At 34.2% G+C, this 26,748-nt stretch overlaps 1 protein-coding gene across 3 annotated transcripts in view; it reads left to right on the top strand.

Moving 5' to 3' along the window:
* The window catches only part of LOC126746473 (elongation of very long chain fatty acids protein AAEL008004-like), a 225,214-nt gene that overhangs the window by 130,419 nt on the left and 68,047 nt on the right, over positions 1–26,748 (top strand). For all 3 annotated transcript variants that reach the window (XM_050454749.1, XM_050454748.1, XM_050454747.1), the window contains exon 2: positions 22,625–22,690. In XM_050454749.1, coding sequence (XP_050310706.1) covers positions 22,636–22,690 — 55 coding nt within the window. In that variant the 5' untranslated portion in view covers positions 22,625–22,635. The remainder of the gene's footprint in view (positions 1–22,624; positions 22,691–26,748) is intronic.

Below are 26,748 nucleotides of genomic sequence, written 5' to 3' on the forward strand. Positions count from 1 at the left end.
ACCCTTCAATGCTTTTATTTATATTGTGTAAATGTAACAGAATAAACACACTGACAATTAGCACTTATACAGATCGTGGTTTCGTTCGTTACTTATAGGAAACCGCATAGAGGCGAAATTTTGCAACGTCGCGCGTGTACGAGTGCCTGCGACAGAGCACCGCCCCGGCCGGCCCAAGGACCAAGGACGCAGGGTTGCCAGTCTATTACAATTGTAATAGATCTATTACTTTTTTAAAACTTTTATTACCTTGTTACCATTTGCTAAAATCTATTACCTATTACCTTTTAAAAAGAAAATAAAAGCGCTCTACCTACATAATGAATTGAGTTCATATTTCGACTCCTGATTTGATTTGAAATTCGCACGCGAGGCAAAAACTGAATGGTAGTACACTTCATAATAGGCGTCTTTTTCTTCGCGCATGATGGTTTAATGTTTCCGTTTCATATCGGCATCCGTTAAACAGTCAAAATTTATTTATTTTTTAAACTAAATATAGATTCGGGCCCAGAATATGCCTAACCCAACAATCACAACTTTTTTGAAAATTATTACCTTTTTTCAAATCTGTTACCTATTCATTGGACATTCTATTACCCCTTGCAAAATCAAACTGGCAACACTGCAAGGACGGGATTAGTAAACATCTGACTTTCGTGGGAGCTGCGTCGTTTGACGACAAAATGTCCCAAAATATTACCCGAAAATCTAGACATTTTTAAAATATTTATTCTAATGCGGGTTTTACAGACATGACAATGTGTAAAACCCGCATAGAATTGTAATCTTAAAATGTTTAATATGCTGTGTTTTGCATAATGAAAATTAAAGCGTTATTCTAATAAAAAATAAAATATCAACTCTGATAAAAATGTAATAAAAAATCAGAAATAAAACTCTAATAAACAAACTTAACAACATATCATTTTTTAAATAAAAGGCTCAAATAAACCGCCTTCTTTCGCTAAACAAAAACTTAACCTATCGTAAAAGCTATTTCTCATCTTCAAAAGAGTTTCATGTTCTTCTTCTTTATTGGTTTATCTTTGTAGGATATTTTTATTATGCGACGTTAGCACTACTTTTCAAAAGCATCAAGTTTATCTATTTGAGTCTTTTTAAGAGTCCAAGCCATAAAATAGAGTCGGAAATTCGTAGCACCTGAACATTCGTATTCTAAGTTTTAAATTAATATTCTTGCTACATAGAAATTTTTGTAATTTGGCGAACACTACTCTTGCTATCTCTATTCCGAATCTTATTTTAATTGACTGATCCAACGTTTCTGTTATCCAGCTACTCAAATATTTATATTTCCTTAATCTCTCTATAGGTGCATTATCTATGATAAATTGGATACGTTCTCGCTTGGTAACTTGGTTTTAAGATTCATTTTTAGACCGTAGAAATTACATGCATCATTTAATCGTTGTAAAAGTATTTGGAGACCTTTCAGATTATTTGATTTTACAATAGTATCATCAGCGAATCGCATATTGTTCAAAACTTGACCGTTGATGTTAACGCCTTCTCGTCTGTTACTTAAAGCCTCACGGAAAATTGCTTCGCTGTACAAATTAAACAATAATGGAGTAAGCACAGTCCTTGACGAACTAATTTTTGCTGTTTGTTTCCAGTAGACGTTGATAATAATTCTGATGTCCCGGCTATCAATGTTGAGATCTGTAAGTCTTTTCATAAGCTTATGAACCTACCTTAGGAAAAGTTTTTCAAAATCAATAAAGCACACATACAGATCTTGATTCATATCTAAACATCTCTGTGCCAGAACATTTATAGCAAGAGAGCCTCTCTTCTTCCAAAACCTTTTCTAGGATACCCACCTGATTGTCACTTATTTCGGAGTCCACTTTAGGAAATATTCTGTTGTTTATTACTCTTAAAAAACTTTAAGAGTATGGCTCATATTGTTCGATAGTCAGAGCACTCTTTTGCATTGGGTTTTTTAGGGATCGTTACAAATGTTGACAACAACCAATCTTCTGGTATAATTCCCGTTGCATATATGACATTAAAAATATTAACTAATACCTTGATGGCATCATCATCATCTATAAGTTTAAGAAGTTCAACTGGCAGTCCATAAGGATCACTAGCCCTTCCTCCCCTTGTCCGTTTGACAGCATGTAAAATCCCCTCGCGTAAAATTGGTGGATCTATGTCTTTAGAATAACTTGGCATACTTTTTGGACGATTATCATGGAAAAGTTTTTTATGTATTCTGACCAACTAACCAGCTGTTGTTCTAAGTCCAAGATCAGATACCAGACATATCTTGAATCTTTTTATGTAAATTGAAGCTATTAAATTTTCTCTCATATTCTTCAATTTCCTTATACTCCCTGTGCAACTAATCTTCTTTTGCATCTTTGATATTTTTCTTGATTATTTGATTAATTTCTTTATACTTGACAATACTATTTTTGTATTCACGCCTCTTATCCATGAGATTTAATATTTCGTCCGTCATCCAAGTTTGTTTTGATTTGTGTTTAACCTTTAAATTGTCCTGACCGACCGTAACGATTTTCTGTTTAATTTCATTACATGTTTTGTTTATTTGAGAAGCATCTTGACAACTTGAGAGACTTAAGGTTTATATTTACATCGTGTTGAATATTTTCCAAGGTAGCTTCATTTTTTACTTGTTGTATATCAGCTTTTGCTCGTCTAAGTTTATTTTTTTATTTTCAATTATTTTATTTTATTTTTTTTTATTTCTGAAGTCATAGAAGTATATGGATTGTTAAAATTTTACGGTTGGTTGATTTTCGATGAATTGTAAATAAACGCATACCGAACAAAGGTAAAAAGTGTTTATGTTGATATTTCTCCATTCAGAATTTCATGCGTTTTGATTCAGGAGAGTTTCGATATTTCACGTGATTTTAACTTTACATATTGAGTTCTTGTAAAATGAATCCGCCGCAATGAGAAAACAAAGCAATTTGTCAGAAGCTGGCTGTTTAGAGTTGTTACTCTTCATGAAGAAGGGTATACCCAAATTCAGCTTGCTGAAAGATTTAATGTCAACTAGTCAACCATCTCCAGAGTTGACCAGGATCGTAGAAGAGTCACAACCTTTGCTGAAGACCAATTTATACGAATTCGTACCTGGAGGCAAAGGTTTGTGTCTAGCACTTCTTTATAAAACGAGCTCCTGCAGCGTTAAAATTTTAAAATAAGTCAACACACAATCGGGAGAAGACTAGCGGAGACCAATGTAAGGCCTGCTGGAGCTGCTACTGGTTTATTCCTCACCAGAGAGCATAGGAGGCGAAGACTACAATTTTCTCGTAAACACGTTGGTTAGATATGCGCAGTGCAATATAGTGTGCATTAGTTATGGTAGCAGGTCAGTAATGGTGTGGGGCGGGATTAATATAGAGAGCCGCACAGAATTAGTTCATAAACGACGGCTTACTGCACAGAGGTACATTACAGACCTTTTATGAACATGATATGGTTACAATAATACGCGACCACTTGTGCAAAGGGTGGTACCAGAGTACATTGAACAAGTCCAAATCGCTACCATGGATTGGTTACTTTGGATTGGAAAAGCCGGGATATAAACCCAATAGAGCACATGAGGACATTGCGACAGTTGCCAAGACCCCCAAACAACTTAAGTGACCTTTATTTCAAATTGGTAGAAATTTGTGATCAGATAGACCAAGCTCAAATAAGGATCCTAATTATCAGTATGAGAGATCGTTATCAAGCCGTTGTAGCCCATTATTGATTTTTTTTGGATGTCATAATTTATATATTTTGTAATAAAATTATTTAAAATTTTTTTTGGTATAAAATTTTTAAAACAGACAAAAAAAAGGTAAAAAAATGCAATTTCTAAGATCATGCGTTAATTTTGGTGCGCAATGAAAGATATAATTCAAATAAAATTAATAACACCTTTAAAAACAGCGTTAATTATATATTTAAAAATACTACCGTCTTATGTTAAAAAATCTCCCCGCTATACAACGTTTCAACTGTAATATTCTTCAGTATTTCATCTTGGGACGAGGTTCATCTACATTAAGAAAACGTTCATGACTGTGTCTATGAATTTTTTTCTGTGACATATTCCCGAAGAAAAAAAATCATTTGGAGATTAATCGGGAAATCTAGGAGGCCATTTAATCGGGCCCTTTGGGCTAATAATGCGATTAGGGAAGGTAGCTTGTAAAAAGTTGACAAACATATTTGTGTTATGAGCAGGATACATTAATCTTTTGATGGTTAGGTTAGACTTGTTGTGAGTGGGCCACTTTTTGTCCCTCCACAGCGAGCCTAGGTCTATTGTGGGTCACTCCTAGGTGTTTATACTTCCCCAATCAAGTCCGCGCTCTTTAAGAGTTCGAGAATTTGACTAAGAGAAGCATTTTTAATGACTTCCGTCTTAGGTAAGGCATTGCCGAAGATGGTCTGCCTCATTTTCTCTAGTGCCACACATCTGCATAGGATGTGCTCTGCAGCCTCATCTTCTCCATGCATAGTCTGCATTCGGCGATTCCACACCAATTCTATTCATGAGGGGACGCAGTCTGCAGTGGCCGGTATACATTTCCATTAGGGCTCCTGTTGAGTTGCCTTATGGTATCTGTTACCTTCCTTGTTACGTCCGGTATGAAAGCCTTCGCATGGTTGTGTCTTGTAATCTCTCCCAGTAGCGCTTTGCTTTGTTGTGCACCAGGCTTGAGATTGTGTGTTTTTGCCGTATTTAGGCAATGTCTAATGCTGGTTCTAGACCTATTAGGCTGGAGTCTGCTCCTTTTTTGGCTAGCTTATCAGCCGCCTCATTTCCTGTAAGCCCAGCATGTCCCGGAATCTATGTTAGGGTAATTTTGTTCCCTTCCCCAAGCAGTATGAGCCCGTTTTTACAGCTCCATATTGCTCTAGATGTGCACGTAGCGGATTCTAGCACTACAGTGACATTCACTGCCTGACTGTCACTGTAGATTTTCACTGTCACTTTTTTGCATTTGGTTAAGCATTCTTGCACAGATTTCAATGGCATGTACTTCCGCCTGAAAAATGGATGAGTGTTTCCCATGGTAGATAGATCTTTCCGTTCTTGGGTTAATGCAGTATATTCCAGCTCCTACTCCAAAATTGGTTTTGGAGCCGTCTAAATATACTCGATGTCCGCTTTCTCTAGTTCCATTTGTTTCTGATCCCAGTCCACTCGGTCTGGTATGTTGACCGAGTATGAACTCGTGTTTAGTGTTTTTCTTGGTATTACGTCTGATAACATACCAAGTGTGCTGTGATTGCACACCTTCTCAACCAGTTTAGTTGATTCGATCCAGATTTTGTTTGCCCAGCTGCTATTTATGACATGATGCAGCCTGTAAGTAGTTGTCATAGCTTGCCCCTGCAGGTATATGTGCAGAGGCGTCATTCCAACTAAGTACTTCTATGACAGTTGTCGGAGTGGTTCTGAACACTTCCGTAATGTGCAAGCAGGTCTGCTTTTGAAGCCTGTTAACTTTTGTTTTGGCAATTTGTTGTGTTGCTTTGCTTTACCACACCACAGAGCCGTAGCATATCGTCGGTCTATTGACCTGTGTGTATAACCACTGCATCTGTTTTGAGTTCATTCCCCAGGTTTGGCCGCATATCCTACGACAGTTCTATAAGGACAGTTTTGTTCTTGACAGTTCTTGATTGTTTTGTTAAGATGCGAGTTCCAATTAAGCGTCCTATCTAAGGTTATCCCAAGATATTTCGCCTCCCTTGCAAAATTTTATAGTTTCACCTCTCAGTGTTGGCAGAGTTCATTCATATTTCTTTTTCTGGTGAATGGCATTATTATCATTTTATGCTGATTAATGGATATTTCCTTTCTCTCGCGGAGTACATCTTTTGATGGTACTCTGTTTTAATTGCAATAATATAAATGATTAGTTTCTGTTAGTAACCAGTACCAAGTAAGTTGTGCAACACATGGATTTTGATGTCCATGAAGAAAAAAGATACCTAACTCATCAATGATGAAAATATTCTTACAAAATATTTAAATTTATTAAGTCTTTAAATATTCCTAACTGTTTGGCTGAATACCAAGTTCTTTCCAAATTTATATACTACTGCACGGAAAGTTAACCTTACTTCCTCTAATTGTCGAACAGATTATTCCATATCTACATTTAATACAATCTTATAAAGATCCATATTGTTTAAGCTGGGATGATTTACAAATCGATGCATTTCACTGACATTGACCGATATTTAAAAGACAAATTTAACCTTGCAAACCTGCCAATTATGTCCAGTGCAGAACTAACAGATAGCTTTACTTTCGTTCTAAAACTAATAACAAAGGTACTTTAGTGTAGGAGCAGATTATAACGTAATGAATGAACCTGCAATAGGTCACCAAGAAAGTAAAAAAGAAAGATATCTTGAGATATTGAGGCATGCAAATAATAGAGAAAGTTCATGAGTAACTGCCCACTTCTTTTTCACTTGGTATCATTTTGCTTTACCGATCACGGCTCACATAATAGGACTCACTTATTGCTTATACGCTCACTGCGAGTATAGAAAAAGAGATTAAGATCCATGGAGAGAATGGAGAGCAAATACGAGCAACTTTTCACTTTACGCATCGCGACTTACATTTTTGACTACATAATTCTACTACGACTGCAACTACTTTCTAGCTTATTATTTTCCTTCCTTGATTTATAAATTTATATAAGTAAGTACTGGTTTGGCCAAAAGAAATCTACGTATGACGCAGGATCAGAATTGATAAAAATCTCATTTTTTTTTGTCTCTTACAGACCTTAGCAAGTTGTCATTAATTGTATTTTTAAGTTAGTTTGATCACAAGCTATTCCAGGAATATTCCAAAAAATTCAATGATGTCACGTTGCAATATTTGTATTGAAGCAATTTGGTCAAAGTCTTAAGCAATTATTATAAACCATAATTTAGTTGGCAATAAATTTAAATTAAAAAATAGTAAACAGTAATTTAATTGATACAATAGTTTAGTTAGACCATAAAATGTAACAAAATGCAAATAAAACATTATCCAACGAAGATCCAACACACAAGGTCGTGGGTTTATATCACCGCGACGCATCGAATCGAACATATATTAGGACTGTCACTGACATTCCTTCTACCGATGTTACAATGTGGTAATGACACCAATGAATACCAATCAAATGATTTTTCTTTATAGTACAGCTTTTAAGGTATTTGGTTTCATATTACACAATATATGCTATACATATAAGTACCTACTAAGTTAATAGTGTTTTTGTTTTACTTGGCTTGCTAAGGCTAAGTTCGCATTTGCCAATAATTTCTTTAGATAATTAAATGTTAAAGTCATTGTGTATTCATATGATCATCATAGGCTTTCATCTAAACTTTTTATATTGTTTTACATTTTAATAGGCAATTTCGTATGCTATAAGCTTAGAAAGCTAGGCTACGCCAAAATATTGATCTTAGATTCATTCTTTTAAAAAATCAAAATGACAAGAAACGTTGAACTGGCAGCACATTTGCTTAATGCGAAATTCATTCGTCGACTGTTTAATGCCACCCACATACAAGGTAAAAAAATTGTCAAGAGGTTGTAAGACCGAGCGTTTTATTGCATTTTAATTTAATATACGTATTATTCTCGTTACAAACACGAAAATGAACAAAGAGTAAATACAGTGGGTAAAACCCTGAAGCAGAATTTATTCAAAGAAGCTCGGAGTTTTTAGATTTCGATATACAGGGTGTATATATCACAGGCGACTGTAGGTTAGAGGTTTATGAAAACGGAGATTTTTCGAATTTTTTCCGAAGCAGTGTTGCCGCTTATACCAAAAAGTAGCATCATTTTACATCCAAAATCCTGTATAATGGTAGCATTTTTTGATCTATTAATATTTTTTTAATTCAAAACCTACCTCTAATTAATTTTTTTTTTATACTCTATTAGCGAATGTCCGTGAGGGACTTCAAAATAGGCTTTATTATTCTCTCACTAATAACGGCGCACATTTTATAAATTTGAAACATAAATTCTTTGAGATGAATAAACTGTTATTTTTAGTTCACTTTTTTACATTCTAATTGTTTATCAGTCTATTAACTTAAATTTTTTTGGATAGCAGATTGTATGCCTTTGATTATAATGTATTAGAGTTAGAACTGTTATAAAGAATGACTAAAATAACCTTTTTGTAAATGAAGCGGAAGTGATAGAGGCTTGGAGAAGTTACTTAGACATACAGCCAAACCCTTGGTGAAAGAAGCTACAGTGGAAGAAGTGTCACGTGCTATCCAAAAATTCAAAAACAGCAAAGCCCTAGCAAACAATGCTCTACCGGTGTGTTACCTGAAAAATGGAGGAAAAACTCTAGTGCTTTCTTTCTATAAGCTTATTTACTAAGTTTAGAAAGAAGAGGACATACTAACCTCCTGGAAAGAAAGTGTTGTAATACCCATAAATAAAAAGGGCGACTAAATTTTAGATTAGATGTTTAAGACTTCTGTCTGTGTATACGTGTTTTATAATAGTTGTTTTTAATAATTGTAGAATGTCTTTAGGGTGGTAGACGTAGCAGTTATTACATTTTTAGGATTCGTGTCACTTATTTTGATTGTATATTTAATAATTATTTTTTTTATGTTTATATAAGTTATTTAAGAATATAGAAAGAACATGAACCTGTCGTTAGCCAATATTAATGTAAGGTCCATACTTAACTCGTTTAACAACTTTAAAGATCATGTAAGTGAGTTCAATTATGATGTCGTGGGAGTATCTGAGACTTGGCTGCGACCAGACATTGATTAATTATCGGTCAGTATGCCTGAATATAGCTTTGTGCGCCAGGATAGAGATAGTCGAGGAAGCGGAGTCGGCATTTATTTGGAAAAAAAAATTACATTTGAAATAATTACACAAGAATGTATAAACTATATCGAGCATATATGGGTTAAAGTCGCTCTCTCGGCTGATACTTCGCTATTTATAGGTAGTATGTACCGTCCACCGCAGGGAAACACAGATGATTTTTTGTCCCGTTTTGAGGATATTTTATTGAATTTGCATTCATCTTTTGATAACATAGTGTGCTTTGGAGATTTCAATATAAATATGAATAATCCAACGGGTATAGGTTATGCTCTGCACTAATTGATGCTACGGAGAGTTTTAATCTGTCGCAACTCGTTACCGAACCTACGCGAATAAATGCAAATAGCTCGACATTAATAGACCTGATTTTTTACAATGGTGATAATGTCACAGCAATAGGGACTAGAGACCCTAATGTTTCATTTTGAAAAAATTGTTAAGCCTCCAACCTATAGTTTTACTTACCGTGACATCCGAAACATTGATAAAGATAAATTACAATTTGATTTGCGAAATATTAATTGTAATATTTTTTCTGAATCCAACAATATTGACGAAAAGGTTAATTTCTTTACAGACAAATTGCTTCGGCTTTTTAACCGTCATGCACTAACAAGAACCATCAAAGGTAAAAAGAAACCCTATGCACCGTGGATAACTGAGAATGTTCGGTTAATGATTAAACTACGAAATAAAGCTTTAAATAGGTTTTGACATACGAAAAATAATAATCACTGGTCGTATAACAAACAACTTCGAAATTATACTACTTCTGCTATTCGTGCTAAAAAAAGGCTTTTCTTAACCATGAACTAAAACATAGTAATACTAAGGAAAAGTGGAATTTAATGAGAAAAATAGGAATTTGTAAGTCCAAATACTCTACCCGAGAATTTATCAAAAAACTTGAATGACGCAAATTTACATTTTTTCAATATTTCTGTCAATTCACTTAACATCGATACAGGGCTTCTTAATTATTACCGTACTAATAGTCTAACGCATAATTCATTTAAGTTTAATATTCAGTCACAAAATACCGTCATAAAAATTTTAGGAAAACTTAAGTCAAAAGCAATTGGTCGTGATAATTTAAACTTGGAGCTTATATTGCTCTGTTGTTCACTCATTTGATAAATTCATGCATAAAATCAAATATATTTCCGACCAGTTGGAAGCTAGCTAATATACTTCCATTGCCCAAAGTAAAAAAGCCAAAAGAATTTAGAGTTCAATTTGGATTCTGCCTATATTATTGAAGGTTCTAGAGAAATGTCTTGAGCAGCAAATTACATTGTTTTTAAACAGCAATTCTATCCTTCCTTTGAAGCATTCCGTTCTAATCATAGCTGTGCGACCGCTCTATGCAATGTGACGGATAATATTATTCGATCTTTAGACGAAAACGAATCCGTTGTACTTACTAGTGATGCTAGATTACAGCAAAGCTTTCAATATGCTTAAACACGAGCTTTTATTGTCGATACTTGGCTTTGTAGGATTTTCTAATGCTGCAATGAAACTCGTGGAAAGCTTTATCACACATCGAAAGCAAAGAGTTTGTTTAAATGACATTTTTCGGAAGACATGGCTGTAGTTATGGGAGTTCCTTAGGGCAGTGTTCTTGGTCCTCTTCTTTTTTTGATTTATACGTGCATTTTGTTTAAATGTTTAAAGTATACTAAACATCATAGTTATGCTGATGATACTCAGTTGATGTTGTCTTTTGATTCATCAAATCCGGGCAAGGCTGGTGACTGTTTAAATGAAGACTTGTCAAGTCTATATAATTTATCTGTAAAACATGGCTTACAGTTAAACCCTAAGAAATCTGTTGCGATGTTGTTTACCAAACAAAATTTAAGGCAGCACCTATTGAAAAATTTAAAGATACAAATTAATAACGAGCCTATCGTATTTCAAGATATTTGCAAAAATCTCGGTTTGTACATTGATGTAGGATTAAGATTCTCATATCATGTGACATTAAAATTGCAGAAAGCCTATTCAATGTTGAAAACTTTATATCCGCAGCGCCAGGAGTTAAATGTGGATACTAAGCGAATGCTGTTCGACTCTCTCATTCTTTCTCATTTTAACTTTTGTGATACTGTGTATGGCCCTTGTTTAGACGACAGAGATAAAAAGCATATACAAAAGTTGCAAAATGCATGTATAAGCTTTATTTTTGGTATTCGCAGGGCTTATGAAGTGTCGCACAAGTTGAAACTGTAGTAAATAAATATATTACTGATCTTTCGCTAACGACAAACGGCTTCGGAAAATGCATGAAATCTAAGCTCCAGAATATTATTTAAAAACAGAGCAATGCATTTAAAAATATGAATTTTGAATTTGTTATAGGTTTTTATTTTTGTATATTCTCTTTTTCATTTTATTTATGGAAAAATGTTTTAAATGTGTTTCCTCGATTTTAGTGCACTATTTATTTATTTTTCTTTGGGTACTTACTATTAGATACTTTTTTTGGATAAATTATTCTACTTTATAGGTAACAGCCCTCGTTGAGAAGCTGAAATTATGCCTTTTAATCCGCATTTTGTCTGTCACTTTTTATTACAATGATGTTTTTTATCTTACAGCTTTGTAAATATGTATATGTGGATTAATAAACGTTATTATTATTAGATGTGCTGCATAAACTATTGTAGTTAATATCCCTTATTAACACTTGATATAAAGTGTTCTTCATATTGGTATTGGAACAATTGAGCCCTAGTGTAGAGTATCAGTTGGGAGATACCAGTGTGGTTTTAGAAAAAACCGACCGATAGTACGTCAGATATTCACTATTAGGTAGCTAATGGAGAAGCGTTGAGAACACAGCAGAAGTGCAGTAAGACTTGAAGAAAATCTGTCGATCTTCTTAATAATCAACAGAATTCTCAAACAGGGAGATGCCTTATCCCCAGTTCTCTTTAACATCGCTTTGGAGATCATTATCCAAAGGCAAGAACAGAAATGCTACTCTTAAAATGTTAAAAAAATATAACTGTCAGTGTAAGGAAGAGTTACAAATAAAACCGGATAAGACCGCAAAAGAAGTTGAACTTCCAATTAACTTTGAGAGAATTGATTAGTTTAAATATTTGGAAACTACGATCACACACATAACAACATATAACGCAATAACTTAAAGGCATACGAGGTTTGTCCGGAAAGTACGTATAAAATGTTCGTGGCGTCGTATCTACGCGTAGGGGAGGGGCGGCCCGGCGGTTTCCTCTCTCTATACCATCCACTAAACGCTCAGTTCGAGCCAGAGCGCTCTGCGAGTGATAACAAATTTGCGTTTACACGTTTAAAGTAACCCTTTTTCTAGAGTTTGTCTAGCTAAGGAAAGGTACACCATCTGTTTCAAAGCTGCGCCAAGTTTTGTCCCCTAATAACGCGCGATTAGCGACAGTAGCGCGCCTTTTTTTAATTTTAATTTTAGAAAAGTTAATTTATATTATTTTAAATAATAGTGTATTGTGTTTTGTTTACATTCGTTAGGTGCGCTGCTTAGTCTGGAATATGAGACAAATTAATAAAAATTATTCACTCTAAAAAGACATAAACACTAAAAGGCACAGAACACAAATATAAGAATTAACGCAACGGCACTGTTTATATGCAAATTGGGGCGATCGATACCGTTGCTTTGGCAGCGGCGTAAACAAATTTACTGCGCAACCGAGCCGAACAATACGTGTTGTATCTTTCCTTAGCTAGACAAAGTCTACCTGCCGTCGGCATGGAGTTCTCTCTGATTGAGGAACAGCGAATTAACATCAAGTTTCTTGCAAAGCTAGGTAAGAATGATCGTGAAATTTTCGAGTTTGAAACAAGTTTATGGAGACAATTCTCTAACTAAAGGAACCAACTGTCAACAAGTAGTTGAAAAGGTTTCGGGAAGGCCGAGAAGACGTGAAAGATGACCAACGGTCAGGACGCCCCTCCACATCGACTTCTGAGGAAAACGTTGAACGAATTCGTGGTTGTGTCCTTAATGACCATCGATTGACAGTTAGGATGATAGCTGAGGAACTGTCAATACCTAAAACAATCCTCCACGAAATCCTGACAGGAACACTTAAAATGAAAAAATTGTATGCAAAAATCGTTCCGAAGATCTTGACTCCAGATCGGAAAGCAAGGAGGGTTGGTTGTTGTCAGGATTGGATGATGGCAGAGAACAGGGACGAGTTTCTTGATAGGGTCATCACTGGAGATGAATCATGGTTCTACGAATTCGACGTGGAGCTGAAATCTCAAAGCAAGGAGTGGAAGCAAGCAGGAGATCTGAGAGCAAAAAAGTCGCGAAAATCAAGGTCCAATGTGAAAATAATATTGTTTGTTTTCTTTGATTCTCGGGGCATTGTTCACCAGGAATTTGTTCCTCCCGGCCATACAGTGAACGGGAATTTCTACGTTGAAGTTTTGCGTCGTCTCAGAGCTCGTGTGGCTCGAGTTCGGCCGGATTTGGCTCAAGGGGGCAAGTGTATCCTTCATCACGACAACGCGCCTGCACACACATCTCTCGTGGTGCGTGAGTTTTTGGCTAGGACCTCAATCATTGTGACAGAACACCCGCCTTATTCACCCGATTTAGTCCCTTGTGACTTTTTTCTGTTCCCCCAATGCAAAATGGTGCTTCGGGGGCGGCACTTGGGTGATGTGGAAGCCATCAAGTCCAAAACGACACGGCAATTAAAGAGCCTAACACCTGAAGACTTTCAGCGATCATACCAACAGTGGAAACGGCATTGGCAAAAGTGCATCCAGTCGATGCTGTTTAATGCTATCAAAAAATAATAAAATCAAAACATATATATCCCGGCATACGAAAATAAGAATCTACTATTTAGTGATGAGACCATATAGTGATAGAAGATATGCATATGAAACCTCTAAGAACTAAATGAAAAAAGAACTCTTGAAAAAATATATTAACGAGTTAAGAATAACATCGCACAGTAATATAAAATAAGAACTAATATAGAATTGGAAGAACTATATTACAATCCAGATATAGAAAAATATTAAAGTGAGGAAAATTGAGAGAGAAAATAGAGAGATTGTATGTTCTTTAAAATGATTTATTACACTATAGGTTTGTAAACTATTAATTTTTAAATGTTGCATTTCAAAATGACATAAAGTGGACATAAGGAGGTGTAATTGTCACCACTTTATTTTAATTTAGAAACAATTTAAACGAGTCTATAATAATAATAATAAATAATATTATATAATCAACTTACTTAAAGCAATTCTTAAAAAATGTAAATAAAAAATAATCAGAAAAGTACCAATATACCACTTGTACGTGATACTTAATACCATACTTTGCTCTTATATTATTATAATTCTCTGTAAAAAATATTAATTTTTTATCTTTGTCTGTAAGTTTAAATCAGTTAGAGATTGATTTAATCTAATTCGGTCATTTAATGTCTCAGCATATATTATTTTTCAATTGATAAATATATATTTATAATAAATTCTAATCTGAAAATTGTCAGTTTTATGACCTTACGTTATTTTAAAACTTTTATTTATTAAATTCTTAAATATTTCTCTGCCTATCTGTTGTATCCAGTCTCCTACATATATTTGAAAAATTCTTTGAAATAATTTATTTTGAATTCCTTTGTGCCGGTTTATTTGCAATTTTTGAGCATATAACTGCCGTAAATGGCTACCTCAATAAAACGTATTGCTCATTACTTATCCATTAAGTCCATACGTTAAGTGCGGTTATACTAAAGCAAAATATAGTATTTAAGTATTTTAAAATCAAAATTTATTTATGTCATTTAAATTAAAATAATAAACTTCTCACCTCAACTGCATGTACAGGGTGAGTTAATATTATTGCACGAAAATTTAAAGGCCTATTCTTTAGGTGAAAATATTGACAAAACTTCCCATAAATCTATGTCCGAACATCTGAATCTGCGAAGATTCATTTTCAATTTTTCTAAAACTTATTATTGACTTGACTTATACTTCTTATATTAAATTGCTTTACGGTCAGTAATGTCGTATGCAGGTTGGGGAATCGATTATTAAGCATAGACAGGTACATAAAGGCAAAATATGGCAACGCGCATGAATGCATTTCGTGCAGTCTGCTACTCGCCTGCTATGTCGTTGTTTTTGAGTACGAAAATTAAAGCGTTATTCTAATTAAAGTAAAATAATAGTAGAAAAATGTTAACACCCTACAAAAATAGAATTAAAACTCAAAAATAAACTAAACAAGAATTAATTTTTTGAAATAAAAGGCTCAAACACACCTCCTTCTTTGACTAAACAATAAGTTAGTTAACAACGTATTTAGAAGCCGTAATTTTTCCAAGAAAATGTCTGGTGCAATCGAATTGGCACATTCAACAATTGTCTTTTGCAACTCCTCTAAATTTGTTTTCTTTCTAAATTCGTGTCTGTAAATGGTTTCCTTAAGATAACCCCAAAAATAAAGGTCATTTAAGAAAAATATCTGGAGTCCTAGATCTGGAGATCTAAATCTGGAGAAAACCTCTTAAACAAACCGTATTTTTATGGTTTGCCACTAACAGTCCTTACTTGGCTTGGAAGCTTCCTCGAGAACCGAGCAATCCGAGTTGTCGTTAAGGGACTCCTGAAATATCAGTAGGAAGTCAATAATTTCCTCAGAATTTCTATTTATTTTCTGCAAGTTATGCTCATCCTGTAGTAGTTGCGAAGGTACCAGTTTCGTTTCTCAGATTTTCTACTGTTTTCTGCTAACCATCAATGATAAGGGCCATCATTTTAATAAAGGTTTATTTCGAATTTTGACCGACTTCTTTTAATGCTCCGATGATCTAAACATTGCAATTTCCTTCAGTTTTGTACCATTTTTATACTCATAGTTTTGTGATTTATCCGATGTAGACAGACTTGAATATGTGTTAACCCATCTTGCTTTTCCTTAGTTGGTTATGTTGGAAATTTTTGGTAGGAATTTAAGCGCGAAATAAGGGTATAATTCAGCAGTATAAATGTTTTTATTGTGTTGTTTGGAATATATTTCTATCTATTTTGTCTGATCCTATTTTCTATAATGGACACTTCATTTTCTTCTTCTTATTCTTGTTTTTCTTTTTCTTGGCAGCACTACAACCCTTGGTGGCTCTTGGCTGCGTTAACGATTTACCTCCATCGGTCCCGGTCTATCATGACCTTCCAGTCATATATCTACATGGTATGTAGGTCTTTCAAAATTATGTTCCTCCATCTGAGTCTTAGCCGCCCCAGCCATCTGTTCCTTGGTGGATTTCATTCCCATACTATCTTCAAGTGCTCTTTGTACATGTCCAGCTCAGACGCTGAAATTTTATTGATTTATGTTACTATATTCGGTATAGGTCCTGGAGTTTTGTATTCGTCCTTACGCGATATTACTCTTTGTTTAGATCCTTACGGGGCCAAATATTCTTTTCCCTTTTCCTTTAAGCACGCTTTAGTAGAAGCTCATTGTGTTTCGTAAAGGCCCACGTCGCACATCCATAGCAGATAAACAGTTTGATTAGAGCCTGGCTCAGCCTCAGTTTTGACACTGTCGATACTGTTCTGAACTGCAGAAGGGCTCGTATGGTAAAGCAACACCTGTGTAACGAATCTTTAAATTTTCATTTATATCGTTGTCTGAGCATATGGACTCCAAGTATGGACTCCTACTTAAACTATCTGACGCATTCGAAGTTAAAGGTGTCCATCGTTATATTCTGACCTATTCTGTGGTCTGCAGTGGTCTCTAAAGCCTGCTGACAGAAATATATTTCACAGCACGCTTCTGCAAGACAAAAAGTGACTAAACAAGACCCCTGCTCAGCGAAGCCCCAAAATTGAATTCCATGTCTCTACTAAGGCAAAGTACACACTAGCCGTATCTATACTAATCTCAATGCCAACAACTCCAACAGCATAACAAGCAGAGGCAATCTTCCCCTTCAAAGCAACAATGTGGGTCTTAAGATTTAATTTTGAGTCAATAAAATCTTCTTAGAAATTTGGAGCATTCTCTATTCATTATCGGCTCCCCATTCAATGAAGGTTTTGTAGTAATACCCTTAAATGTCACAATATTTGTGAGAAAGTGTATTGAAAGCTTGTTTGCGTCACATCAATTTTTAATAAATTTAATATCATTATTTATTGTTTCTTCCAACGTATTATTATTTGCTCCGAGACACAGAATAGTAGTCTCATCAGCAAATAATGTAAAGGATCAATTAATACTGATAGAGGCTAGGTCGTTGATGTAAATGAAAAGCAATAAAGGGCCAAGGACCGTTTCTTGGGGAACCCCACGATCAATATTCCGCACAGATGAAGTACTATGTTGGCCCTTAACCACATGTCTTCTATTTGCTAGATATGACTCAAGCTACATTAAAGCACAGCCTCGAAATCTTTTGCAGCAATATTTTGCGATTCACTTAATCAAAGGCCTGGGTTTAAGCCCAAATAAAGTTTCTCCAAAAGATTAAAAAACGCATCACCAGTACTCTTTGCGCCCAAAAACCAAACTGGTTATTATTTAATAAATTGTGCATTTTAAGAGGTTAAATCACTAATTTTGACAATATTTTTGATAATTATTTATAGAACTGGAAACATTTTATATTTCTTTTCGATTTTTCGAGGTACCTTTAGTTGACTCCGACAATAGTTGTTCTGATCTCGTCAATGTCGTCCGCGAATGCCAGGATCAGCTGTGGCCCCTGGTTAGTAAATACTTTCGTGTATACAGGGTGTTCATTTAAAAACTTCCCACCACGGATTTATCGAAACAGTCCATTGCCTGTCTCAATCAATCTCAATATGGTGTTCTACTTTAACGCGACATGCATAACTTTGTGAGAGTAACGAGTTTCTGGAGTATATTTGCCATGGCTATCCAGACACTATCGCGTATAACGATGTCGTAACCTTTTCTAAAGTCCATGAACAGCTGGTGCACGTCTTTATTGAATTTCCAGTACTTTTCCAGTATATGTTTATTTAAAGGTGATCAATCGCTAGTATAATATTACGTTACAAGTCGAAGAAATATATATTCAATTTATTAATTGATAGACATGAACAATTCTACTATAGCAAAGTAAGTTAAACGAGAATCGCAATTGTGATCGCGTCAATGTTTTTTTTCGTCGCTTCTTACTTCCTTAAAAATACTCTTTCCGCTACTGCTCATCAAAATATCCTAAGATATCTAAATCGAATATGTAAAATAGATTTTTGGCTTCAATTCTGTGCTGCTAGATATTGATATTTTGTGATGGCTCACACTTTAGATCTCCTGTACATTGCAAACTTGTTCATAGGAGGCACCAACTAGCAAGGCCTAGGGTGGATTCCTATTTAAGGCTCTTAAATAGTACCTACTGAGTCTTTCAATATCTGTTACGTCTTTGTATAATTATCTTTCCATGGTTCTGCAGTTTATTTCTTAACTCCTGATAATCTTAGTATTAAGGAATTATTACTTATTCCATTCTATTAAAGGTGTGACTCTAGTGCTCTCATTAATAATTTTATGTTGTTATAATGAGCATGTATTTCATGCCCAGTGTAATTGATTCATAGTAGAGTAAATGAATGTGTTAGATGTGTGCGTACTGTATTTAACGCCATCTAAATACCACAGTAAATATTAATTTAGTCATGATTCCGCCTGTATCAACTCTTCCCCATAGAATCTTAAGTTGTTTCCAAATAATTCAGACAGGTTTGACGAATACAGTTGAGCCATTTATGATTTTAGTATTTTAGATTCATCTTAGATATCGCATGGCTATTTGTTGCAAAACACTTACTACTATCTAAATGTTCTATAAAAAAATTTATTTCCAGTTGTACGTATTTTATTTTATATTTCCATTTCCCCATTTACTTCTAAATTTTACTCAAGTTTATTTAGTTACATTCTTGCTTAATTTATTTTAACTTTAAGGTGACATAGTAATAAAATCCTTTATTTCATATCGACGATTAAGCTATATATAATTCAAGGTTTAACAGATGAGGTAACTAACGTATAATTTGTTTACTTAATAACAAAGGTATACTAAATTTTGATTGGGGAATTAATTATTTTATAGATTATGAAATATCCCAAAATCGTAGATTTAAAACTGATTTCATTCAAGACGTTACCAAATATGCTTTGTGAAATGATTCAGCATTATTCATATTCAAAGTTATTAAATTATTATGTTTGGAATGTCTATATACTCATCTAATCCACAAGCTTAACCTTAAAAATGGGAAAGCCCAATAAAAACTAACCGAACCGAAGTTTTTATGGTAATGATTATATTATCATATATTTTAGCAAAAACGTGTGAGTAATAAAGTGGTATATATTTTATATTCTATGCAAAGGATGCAATGACAATATTTATTATGTTTTTTATTATTTATTTATTTATTTATTTATTTATTTATTTACACCACTCCACAGAATAAATTCCAATTAATGAGTGGGAAAATTACAACAATAAATTACAAAACATAGGTATCTTAAGAAAATTAAAAAGAATACAATATTATCAATAATTACAAGCAAATGGTATTAAAAGAAATATAGACAAAGTAAATTAAAAGTAAAACATCTAGGAAAAGTGTACTCTTTTAATTTCCGACAAACTGCAATTAAAGATGTCACACTGATCCAGAACAGAGTCATGTATGTTACATGCTCTGCGCAGAGGAGAAAATTTACAAATGTTGGTTCTAGGTCTTGATAGGTAAAAAGTTGATGTATTCCTTGCTGATATGCGAGGCACATGAAAATTTAGTTGCTGCAATAGATCTGGTGAATCAATAATATTATTTACCAACTTAAATAAAAATTGCAAATCAGCGGATTTTCGCCGATCCTCCAACAAAGCAAACGAAAATCTTTCCAATAAACGCTGATGTGGGAAACCAATTTCTGGGTACACTCCGTCACTCTTGTACCAAAGATATTTGAGAAATTTTCGTTGAATATTTTCAAGTTCATGAATATGATTTGTATAATATGGTGACCAAACTTGGGATGCATATTCCAATATTGATCTGACATAAGAAAAGTACAGGATTTTTAGACTAAGAACATTATTAAAATTTTGCGAGTTCCTGATGATATATCCCAACATTCTATAACTGCGCTTGACAATATCTAAAATATGCGGTTGAAAAGAGAAAGAGCTGTCAAAGATCACCCCTAAATCTCTAAATTCAGTTGATCTAGGCAGAATAACATCATCTATGGTATAGTTGTAAGTAATGAAGTTTTTCTTTAAGCCAAACGAGACAACATTACATTTAGCCGCATTAAGGGGTAGATTATTATTTTTACACCATGTATTCAAAAGACTTAAATTATTTTGTAGCTGCTCACAATCCAAAATAGAGTCAATTCTAATATATAGTTTTTTGTCATCTGCGTACAGCAGGATATTAACATCAAGTTGGTCAGATATTGTATTAATGAATGAGTTGAAAAGAAGTGGTCCCAGAATTGAGCCCTGTGGGACTCCGGAAGTGGCAACTATCTGCACCGAACTACGACCAAAACATTCCACGTGTTGTGGTCGCTCGGTAAGATAGGACTGTAAAAGATTTGACAAAGAAGAAGAAAATCCATAATATAGGTCGAAATTATTAATGAGAATGTTGTGGTCTAGTCGGTCAAATGCTTTTGAAAAGTCTGTATAAATAACATCGACTTGAGAGTTTGCATTTATTGATTCGGTGATATATTCTGTAAGAGAAATCAAATTTGTAGTGGTAGATCTACCTTTCATGAATCCATGTTGTCGAGTATTTATAAGACTCCCCATTTTAGGATATAAAGCAGAATGAAGTGCGCGCTCAAAACATTTGGAGAAGTTATTTATTATTGTGATAGGCCGGTAATTTTCAACCATGTTTTTGTCATTCTTTTTATGTATGGGAACAATTTTAGACGACTTCCAAAGATCAGGAAAACATTCTTGTTTAAGGGCCAAGTTAAAAAGAATTGTTAATGGTTTTGCAAAAACATGTCTACAGTCTGATAAAAGAAATGCGGGTATTTTGTCAGGTCCAACTATCGGTGTGGGTTTTATAGTTTTTAAAGCACTTAATACCTCGTTTTCAGTAAATCTAGTTATGGTTATGCACTCCGGGTACGGTGTCTGAATATTATTAGAGTTAGAGGCTTGAGGTGAACTAAAAGTCGTGTATGAGCTCCGAAAGAAAGCTGCAAATGCATCAGTAATACTCTGCGGATCCGATAACAAAGTTCCTTGTTGATCAAACATATTTTGGGGCAGGGAGTTATTTTTTTGTGAACTCCGAATTAACTTCCAAAAGTTATTAGGCTGCGAGTTTAAATCATTCTCAAGTCTCGCACAGTATTGTTTGTATGACAGCTCAACATTTCTTTTTATTTTAGAACGCAATTCTCGAAAATTTATTAAATCTTGTTGAAAATGAAAGCGTCTAAATTTTATCCAAAATTTATGTTTTTGTTTTATGTCTCTTACTATTTCAAAAGAAAACCAGGGCGGGTAGGTACGAGCTCTTTTTGCAGTTTTCGGAACATACATATCAAGACAAGAATAAATCTTCAGATAGAAAATGTTCATAGCAGTATTAACATTTTTAACCGCTTCCAAATCACTCCAATCAACTCTAAGAAAACTGTCATATAACAATCTGAGGTCAGCTTTTTTAAAGTTATAAAAAATATTATCTATTTTACAGTTATTAAACTTTTTGTCAGGGGTATAATTGAACCTTATAAATAACGAAGGATGGATAGCTTCCTCGTCAACCAAGAAGTCGTAGCATCGCTCCACAGTACATAATTGAGGCTCTGATGTAATGACCAGATCCAATAATTTACCTTGAGAATTTTTAATAAAATTTACCTGATTCCAGTCAAAAAAGTTTAAAGTATAAATAATCTGGTTTAATCTGTTGGATGATAATGAATTTTCCGAATAATTAATATACTCAGGTATATTAAAGTCTCCTAGCAAAATTATTTTTGAGTTGAAAAGATAGGTTAAAGAAGATAAGTATTCAAAAATATTTTCATATATATCAGCATTAAGTCCGGGTGGTATGTATATTAAAATAACATATACATAAGAGTGCTCAAATATAATTTTTATACCTATGATTTCAATAATATTTTTAAGGTTATAAGAAAGCGCCAAGTTTAACTTTACCACCGAAAATGACTGCTTTACTGCTAATGCCACCCCCCCCGCCCCTCTTCTCGAACATCTCTGCATAGTTTCTATCGCAGCGGTAGACAGAGTACGCATTCGGAAAAAGTTCCGAGCTATAAATCCCATCATTCAGCCAAGTCTCGGCCAAAGCAATAACGTCAAAATTGCATGTTAAAAGAGAATTGTAAAGTACTTTTGTTTTCGAGCGAAGTCCTCTAACGTTTTGATAACAGATGCGAAGGTCATTGCAACGATCATGCTGCCGAGACTCGACTGAATGCGAGCCGCAGGAACCACGAGAGAGAGGGCGGGGGTTTATTAAGGCACACACAAGGAATAAATATGTAAATAAACTAAAAGTCACGTAAAAGTACTTTTATTAGCAAGTAACTTATTAACTCTTAAATATAATTTTTTTATATATATTAAATTTGCAATTTTGTTGTTTTTAATAAATGTTTTTATTTTTCAGATTTTTTCAAGATGTCAAATTTCACTAGCAGTAGGGATAACACAAACTATTTTAATGTTAAAGCAGGTAAATAAACTTAAAGAACATTTTTATTTTAATATACAGGGTGGTAGGAAGGCAGGCAATCCTTTAAGGGGATGATAGCTGACTTTTTATGGAAACTTTTGCTTATTTTCCAAAAGTACCTAAATTTCACATCTAATCTGATACACATCACCAAATTAATCATTTCCCAATTATTAATCACCAATTATTTAATCAAATAGCATGAATTCCAAGCATCTATGTTAACTAAGAGAAATAATGGAGATATTAAAACTTGAAAAATAATTGTGGAGTTGAATTAAAGAACTTTGATGCTTGAATACAATTAAAAAAAAATTCCTTCATCATTCAATACTTTTTCCGAATTAGAGGCTCTATTGTGGGGCTCTTATTACGCGATACGAGATTTAATATTTAATAAAACACAATTTTGTTTAAACCATTTACTTTTCATGCTCAAAATGTGATCCGCTATTTCTAATACAAGCACGGGCCTTATTTCTTACTTTCGTGCTGGTCACTCTTTTCATCATCTTTTCATTCATTGTGTCAAATACCTGATTGATTCTGCCAATCAACTGTTTCCTTGTTCTTATACCTGTTGTGTATACGAGTTTCTTTGCTCCAGGAAAAAAATCCAGAGGAGTTAAATTAGGTGATCGGGGGGCCAAGAAAAGATTCCGCCTCTGCCAATCCAACCCTCCAGGAAACAGTCGTCCAAGTAATTCCTGATAGCTAAGGTCAAATGCGCTGAAAAACCATCTTGTCACTGGAAATCATCAGCTTTTGCTAGATGATCGGCAATATCATTTTGCAGGTACTGTAAATAGCAAGCTCCATCTAAATGATCTGGTAGATGTGATCCATTAAGAGCATTGCCTATTACTACAACCGACACGTTTGCAAAAAATCTACACGGAAATGAATTTTCTTCTTTTCAGTGCCGATTTGCGTCCTTAGGTGCCCATTCGTGAATGTTGATAATACCCTTTTTTTTAAATGTTGGCTCATCTATATCCATCTACTATGTACAGAATACTTTTTAAAAACAATGGGTCTTCGATGTCCATGTTCGACAAAAAGCGGAAACCTGGATTTTTCTTGCGGAGTCTTTTTTTGCAAGCCCTGCACCTTCATACCCTAAAAGGGATACTTTCCATCTTTGTGCGTACTCGCCCACACCTTCCAGCTAGAAAGGTTTTTAGCTACTTAAGTTCCGCGGTAAAACTTTCCAGTATTTGCTCGTCAATCTCTACATCACGACCAGGATTGACACCAATTACCCGGTTATTGCCAATGCCAACTTCGCTAAATCGAACGGTGCTTTGAAGTGACTAAAGCTTGCTAATCTTTGATCTGGATAACGGTCCTGGTACAAGCCCAATTACTGTCAGCTCATCGATACCTGAAGATAATACTAATCATTAATTTAAAAAAAAAACTCATCCATTATTCTCAAACATATAACTCAGAAAATAAACTTAAAGTCAAAGTCTCACAAATCTAGCGTCCATTAGTTAGTTTACGCGTTTTGCCTTACGGCATCATTAGACCTAAGATAAAGATTAAAACATGCAGCTATGGTTAGATAATAATTCACAAAAAATACTTTTTTAAGTTGAATAACACGCAAGAACACTTATGATAATAAACTACAAGTATACGTGAGAGGGTAACTATATCGTGTATTGTAATTAATATTATTAGAATCCGATGCATTGCTTACATATTTCATTATAAAAAATAAAAACAAATTCAAACATGAAAAATAAAAAATAAAAAAGTTTTTAAAATTTAATGGGAATCACTAACCTTGCCGTGCAACTGGTCTGTGAGACATTCGGTTTTTATATACCTGGTCACAATTTGAAAACAAACAGTATTTAATATTGCCTCTACCAACGATAGTATGAACATTAAACAAAACATATCAATTTACATATCAAGGGGGACAATTTTTGAGGAATTTTCTGTCGTGTACCTTCTGACCTCCAGTGCACCTATACCCATTTCTTTAACCATTTTTGTGTTCCTTATAAAATTCTTCATACATTTCTTCAACTTCATCATTCAATGCATCTGAGGTACCGGCATATATGAGGATGATATTGAGGTTAATCGAACTTGCTTTCAATATCAATAATACCATCTAATCTGAATGTACGAAAAAGTTAATTACCGACGGGAATATTTTTTCTAAAATTGGTATTACAATCTCTTTTTAATGATTTCTGTCTTGGATTCCTAAGTAGAACAAAATTTTTTTCTCGGTGTCACACATTCACCAACGTCTTGCCACCATACCCCAAGAACATTAAGTCACAACCAGTCCATTTCTTGTACTAAATTATTTAATTTTCTATTCTTTTATTTTCTTGTGCAGGTTATACTCGTCGTATTGTTCTTGCATGTTATGTTTTCTTCGTACTGTCCCTTCTGCCACTTTTTTGCTGTTCTTATTGTTCTTCTTGGAGTATTTCCCGACATTTATTTGTCTTGTGTGTCTTTTATTTTCTTCTTTCTTTAAACCTTGCTAATTTTTCGCCTGTCATACGTTTTCTCTTTTTACCACATTGCTTGTATCGCATTTCCATTTTAGTCGTATTTACCATCTTTTCCTCCATGTCATTCCATGCGTTATAGTAATCGTGAGATTGGTCTCCTTAATTGTAATATGAACAACGTCGTTAACGCCTCATTTAATTTTTTGCTTACTTTTCTTTTGATGCTTCCATCCTTAATTTCTATTAAAATTAGCATATATTAGATATATTAGGATATTGAGGTTAACCGGACGTGCTTTCAATCTCAATAATACCATCCGATCTGAATGTACGAAAAAGTTAATTACCGACGGACATATTTTTTCTAAAATTGGTATTCCAATATCTTTTCAATGATTTCTGTGTCACACATTCACCAACGTCTTGCCACCATACCCGAAGAACATTAATTCACAACCAGTCCATTTCTTATAATAAATTATTTAATTTTGTATTCTTTTATTTTCTTGAAGTTATACTCGTCGTATTGTTCTTGCAAATGTTTCAGTTCTTTGTACTGCTCCTTTTGCCACTTTTTTGCTGCTCTTATTGCTCTTCTTGGAGTATTTCACGACGTCATATATTTATCTTGTGTGTCTTGGTTCTTATATTTTCTTTTTTCTTTAAACCTTGTTAATTTTTTGCCTCCCAGCCGTTTTCTCTTTTTACCATATTGTTTGTATCGCATATCCATTTTAGTCGTATTTACCATCTTTTCCTCCATGTCATTCCATGCGTTATCGTACTCGTAAGACTGGTCTACTCAATTGTAATATGAACAACGTCGTTAAGGCCTCATTTCATTTTTTGCTTACTTTACTTCTGACGCTTCAAATCCTTAATTCTATAATAATTTATCTTTGGTTCTTGTTTTTGTTTTTTTCTATTAGTGATCGTTATTTTTATTTCTGTTATGTGGTCTAATAAGACGTCGGCTCCAAGGTATGTACAAGCTCTCAATACTGATGTTAATAACAAACATCAATATGCCAGTCTGCTGGGGCTCGCCACGTGTAGAGACGCATGGGTGGCAGCCTAATTTAATCGCCTAGTATGAGGTTCATTTCATGTTTCTTAATATTTTTATGAACTAGCTGTCTCATAGATTTCTTTAACTTTATCATCCAATGCATCTGAGTTAGGGGCGTATACTTGGATAGTGTTAAGATTAACCGGGCGTTCTTTCAATCTCAGTAATACCATCCGATCTGAATGTGCGAAAAAGTTAATTACCGACGGGAATATTTTTTCTAAAATTGGTATTCCAATCTCTTTTCAATGATTTCTGTCTTGGTTTTCTAAGTAGAACAAACCTTTTTTCTCAGTGTCACACATTCACCAACGTCTTGCCACCATACCACAAGAACATTAATTTAAAACCAGTCCATTTCACACAGTACTTGGATGGTGTTAAGATTAACCGTCGTTCTTTCAATCTCAGTAATACCATCTGATATAAATGTAGGAGAGAGTTAATTACTGACGGGGATATTTTTTCTAAAGTTGGTATTCCGATCCCTTTCCAATGATTTCTTT

This window comes from Anthonomus grandis, chromosome 17 (assembly GCF_022605725.1).
Source record: "Anthonomus grandis grandis chromosome 17, icAntGran1.3, whole genome shotgun sequence".
NCBI lineage: Eukaryota > Metazoa > Arthropoda > Insecta > Coleoptera > Curculionidae > Anthonomus > Anthonomus grandis.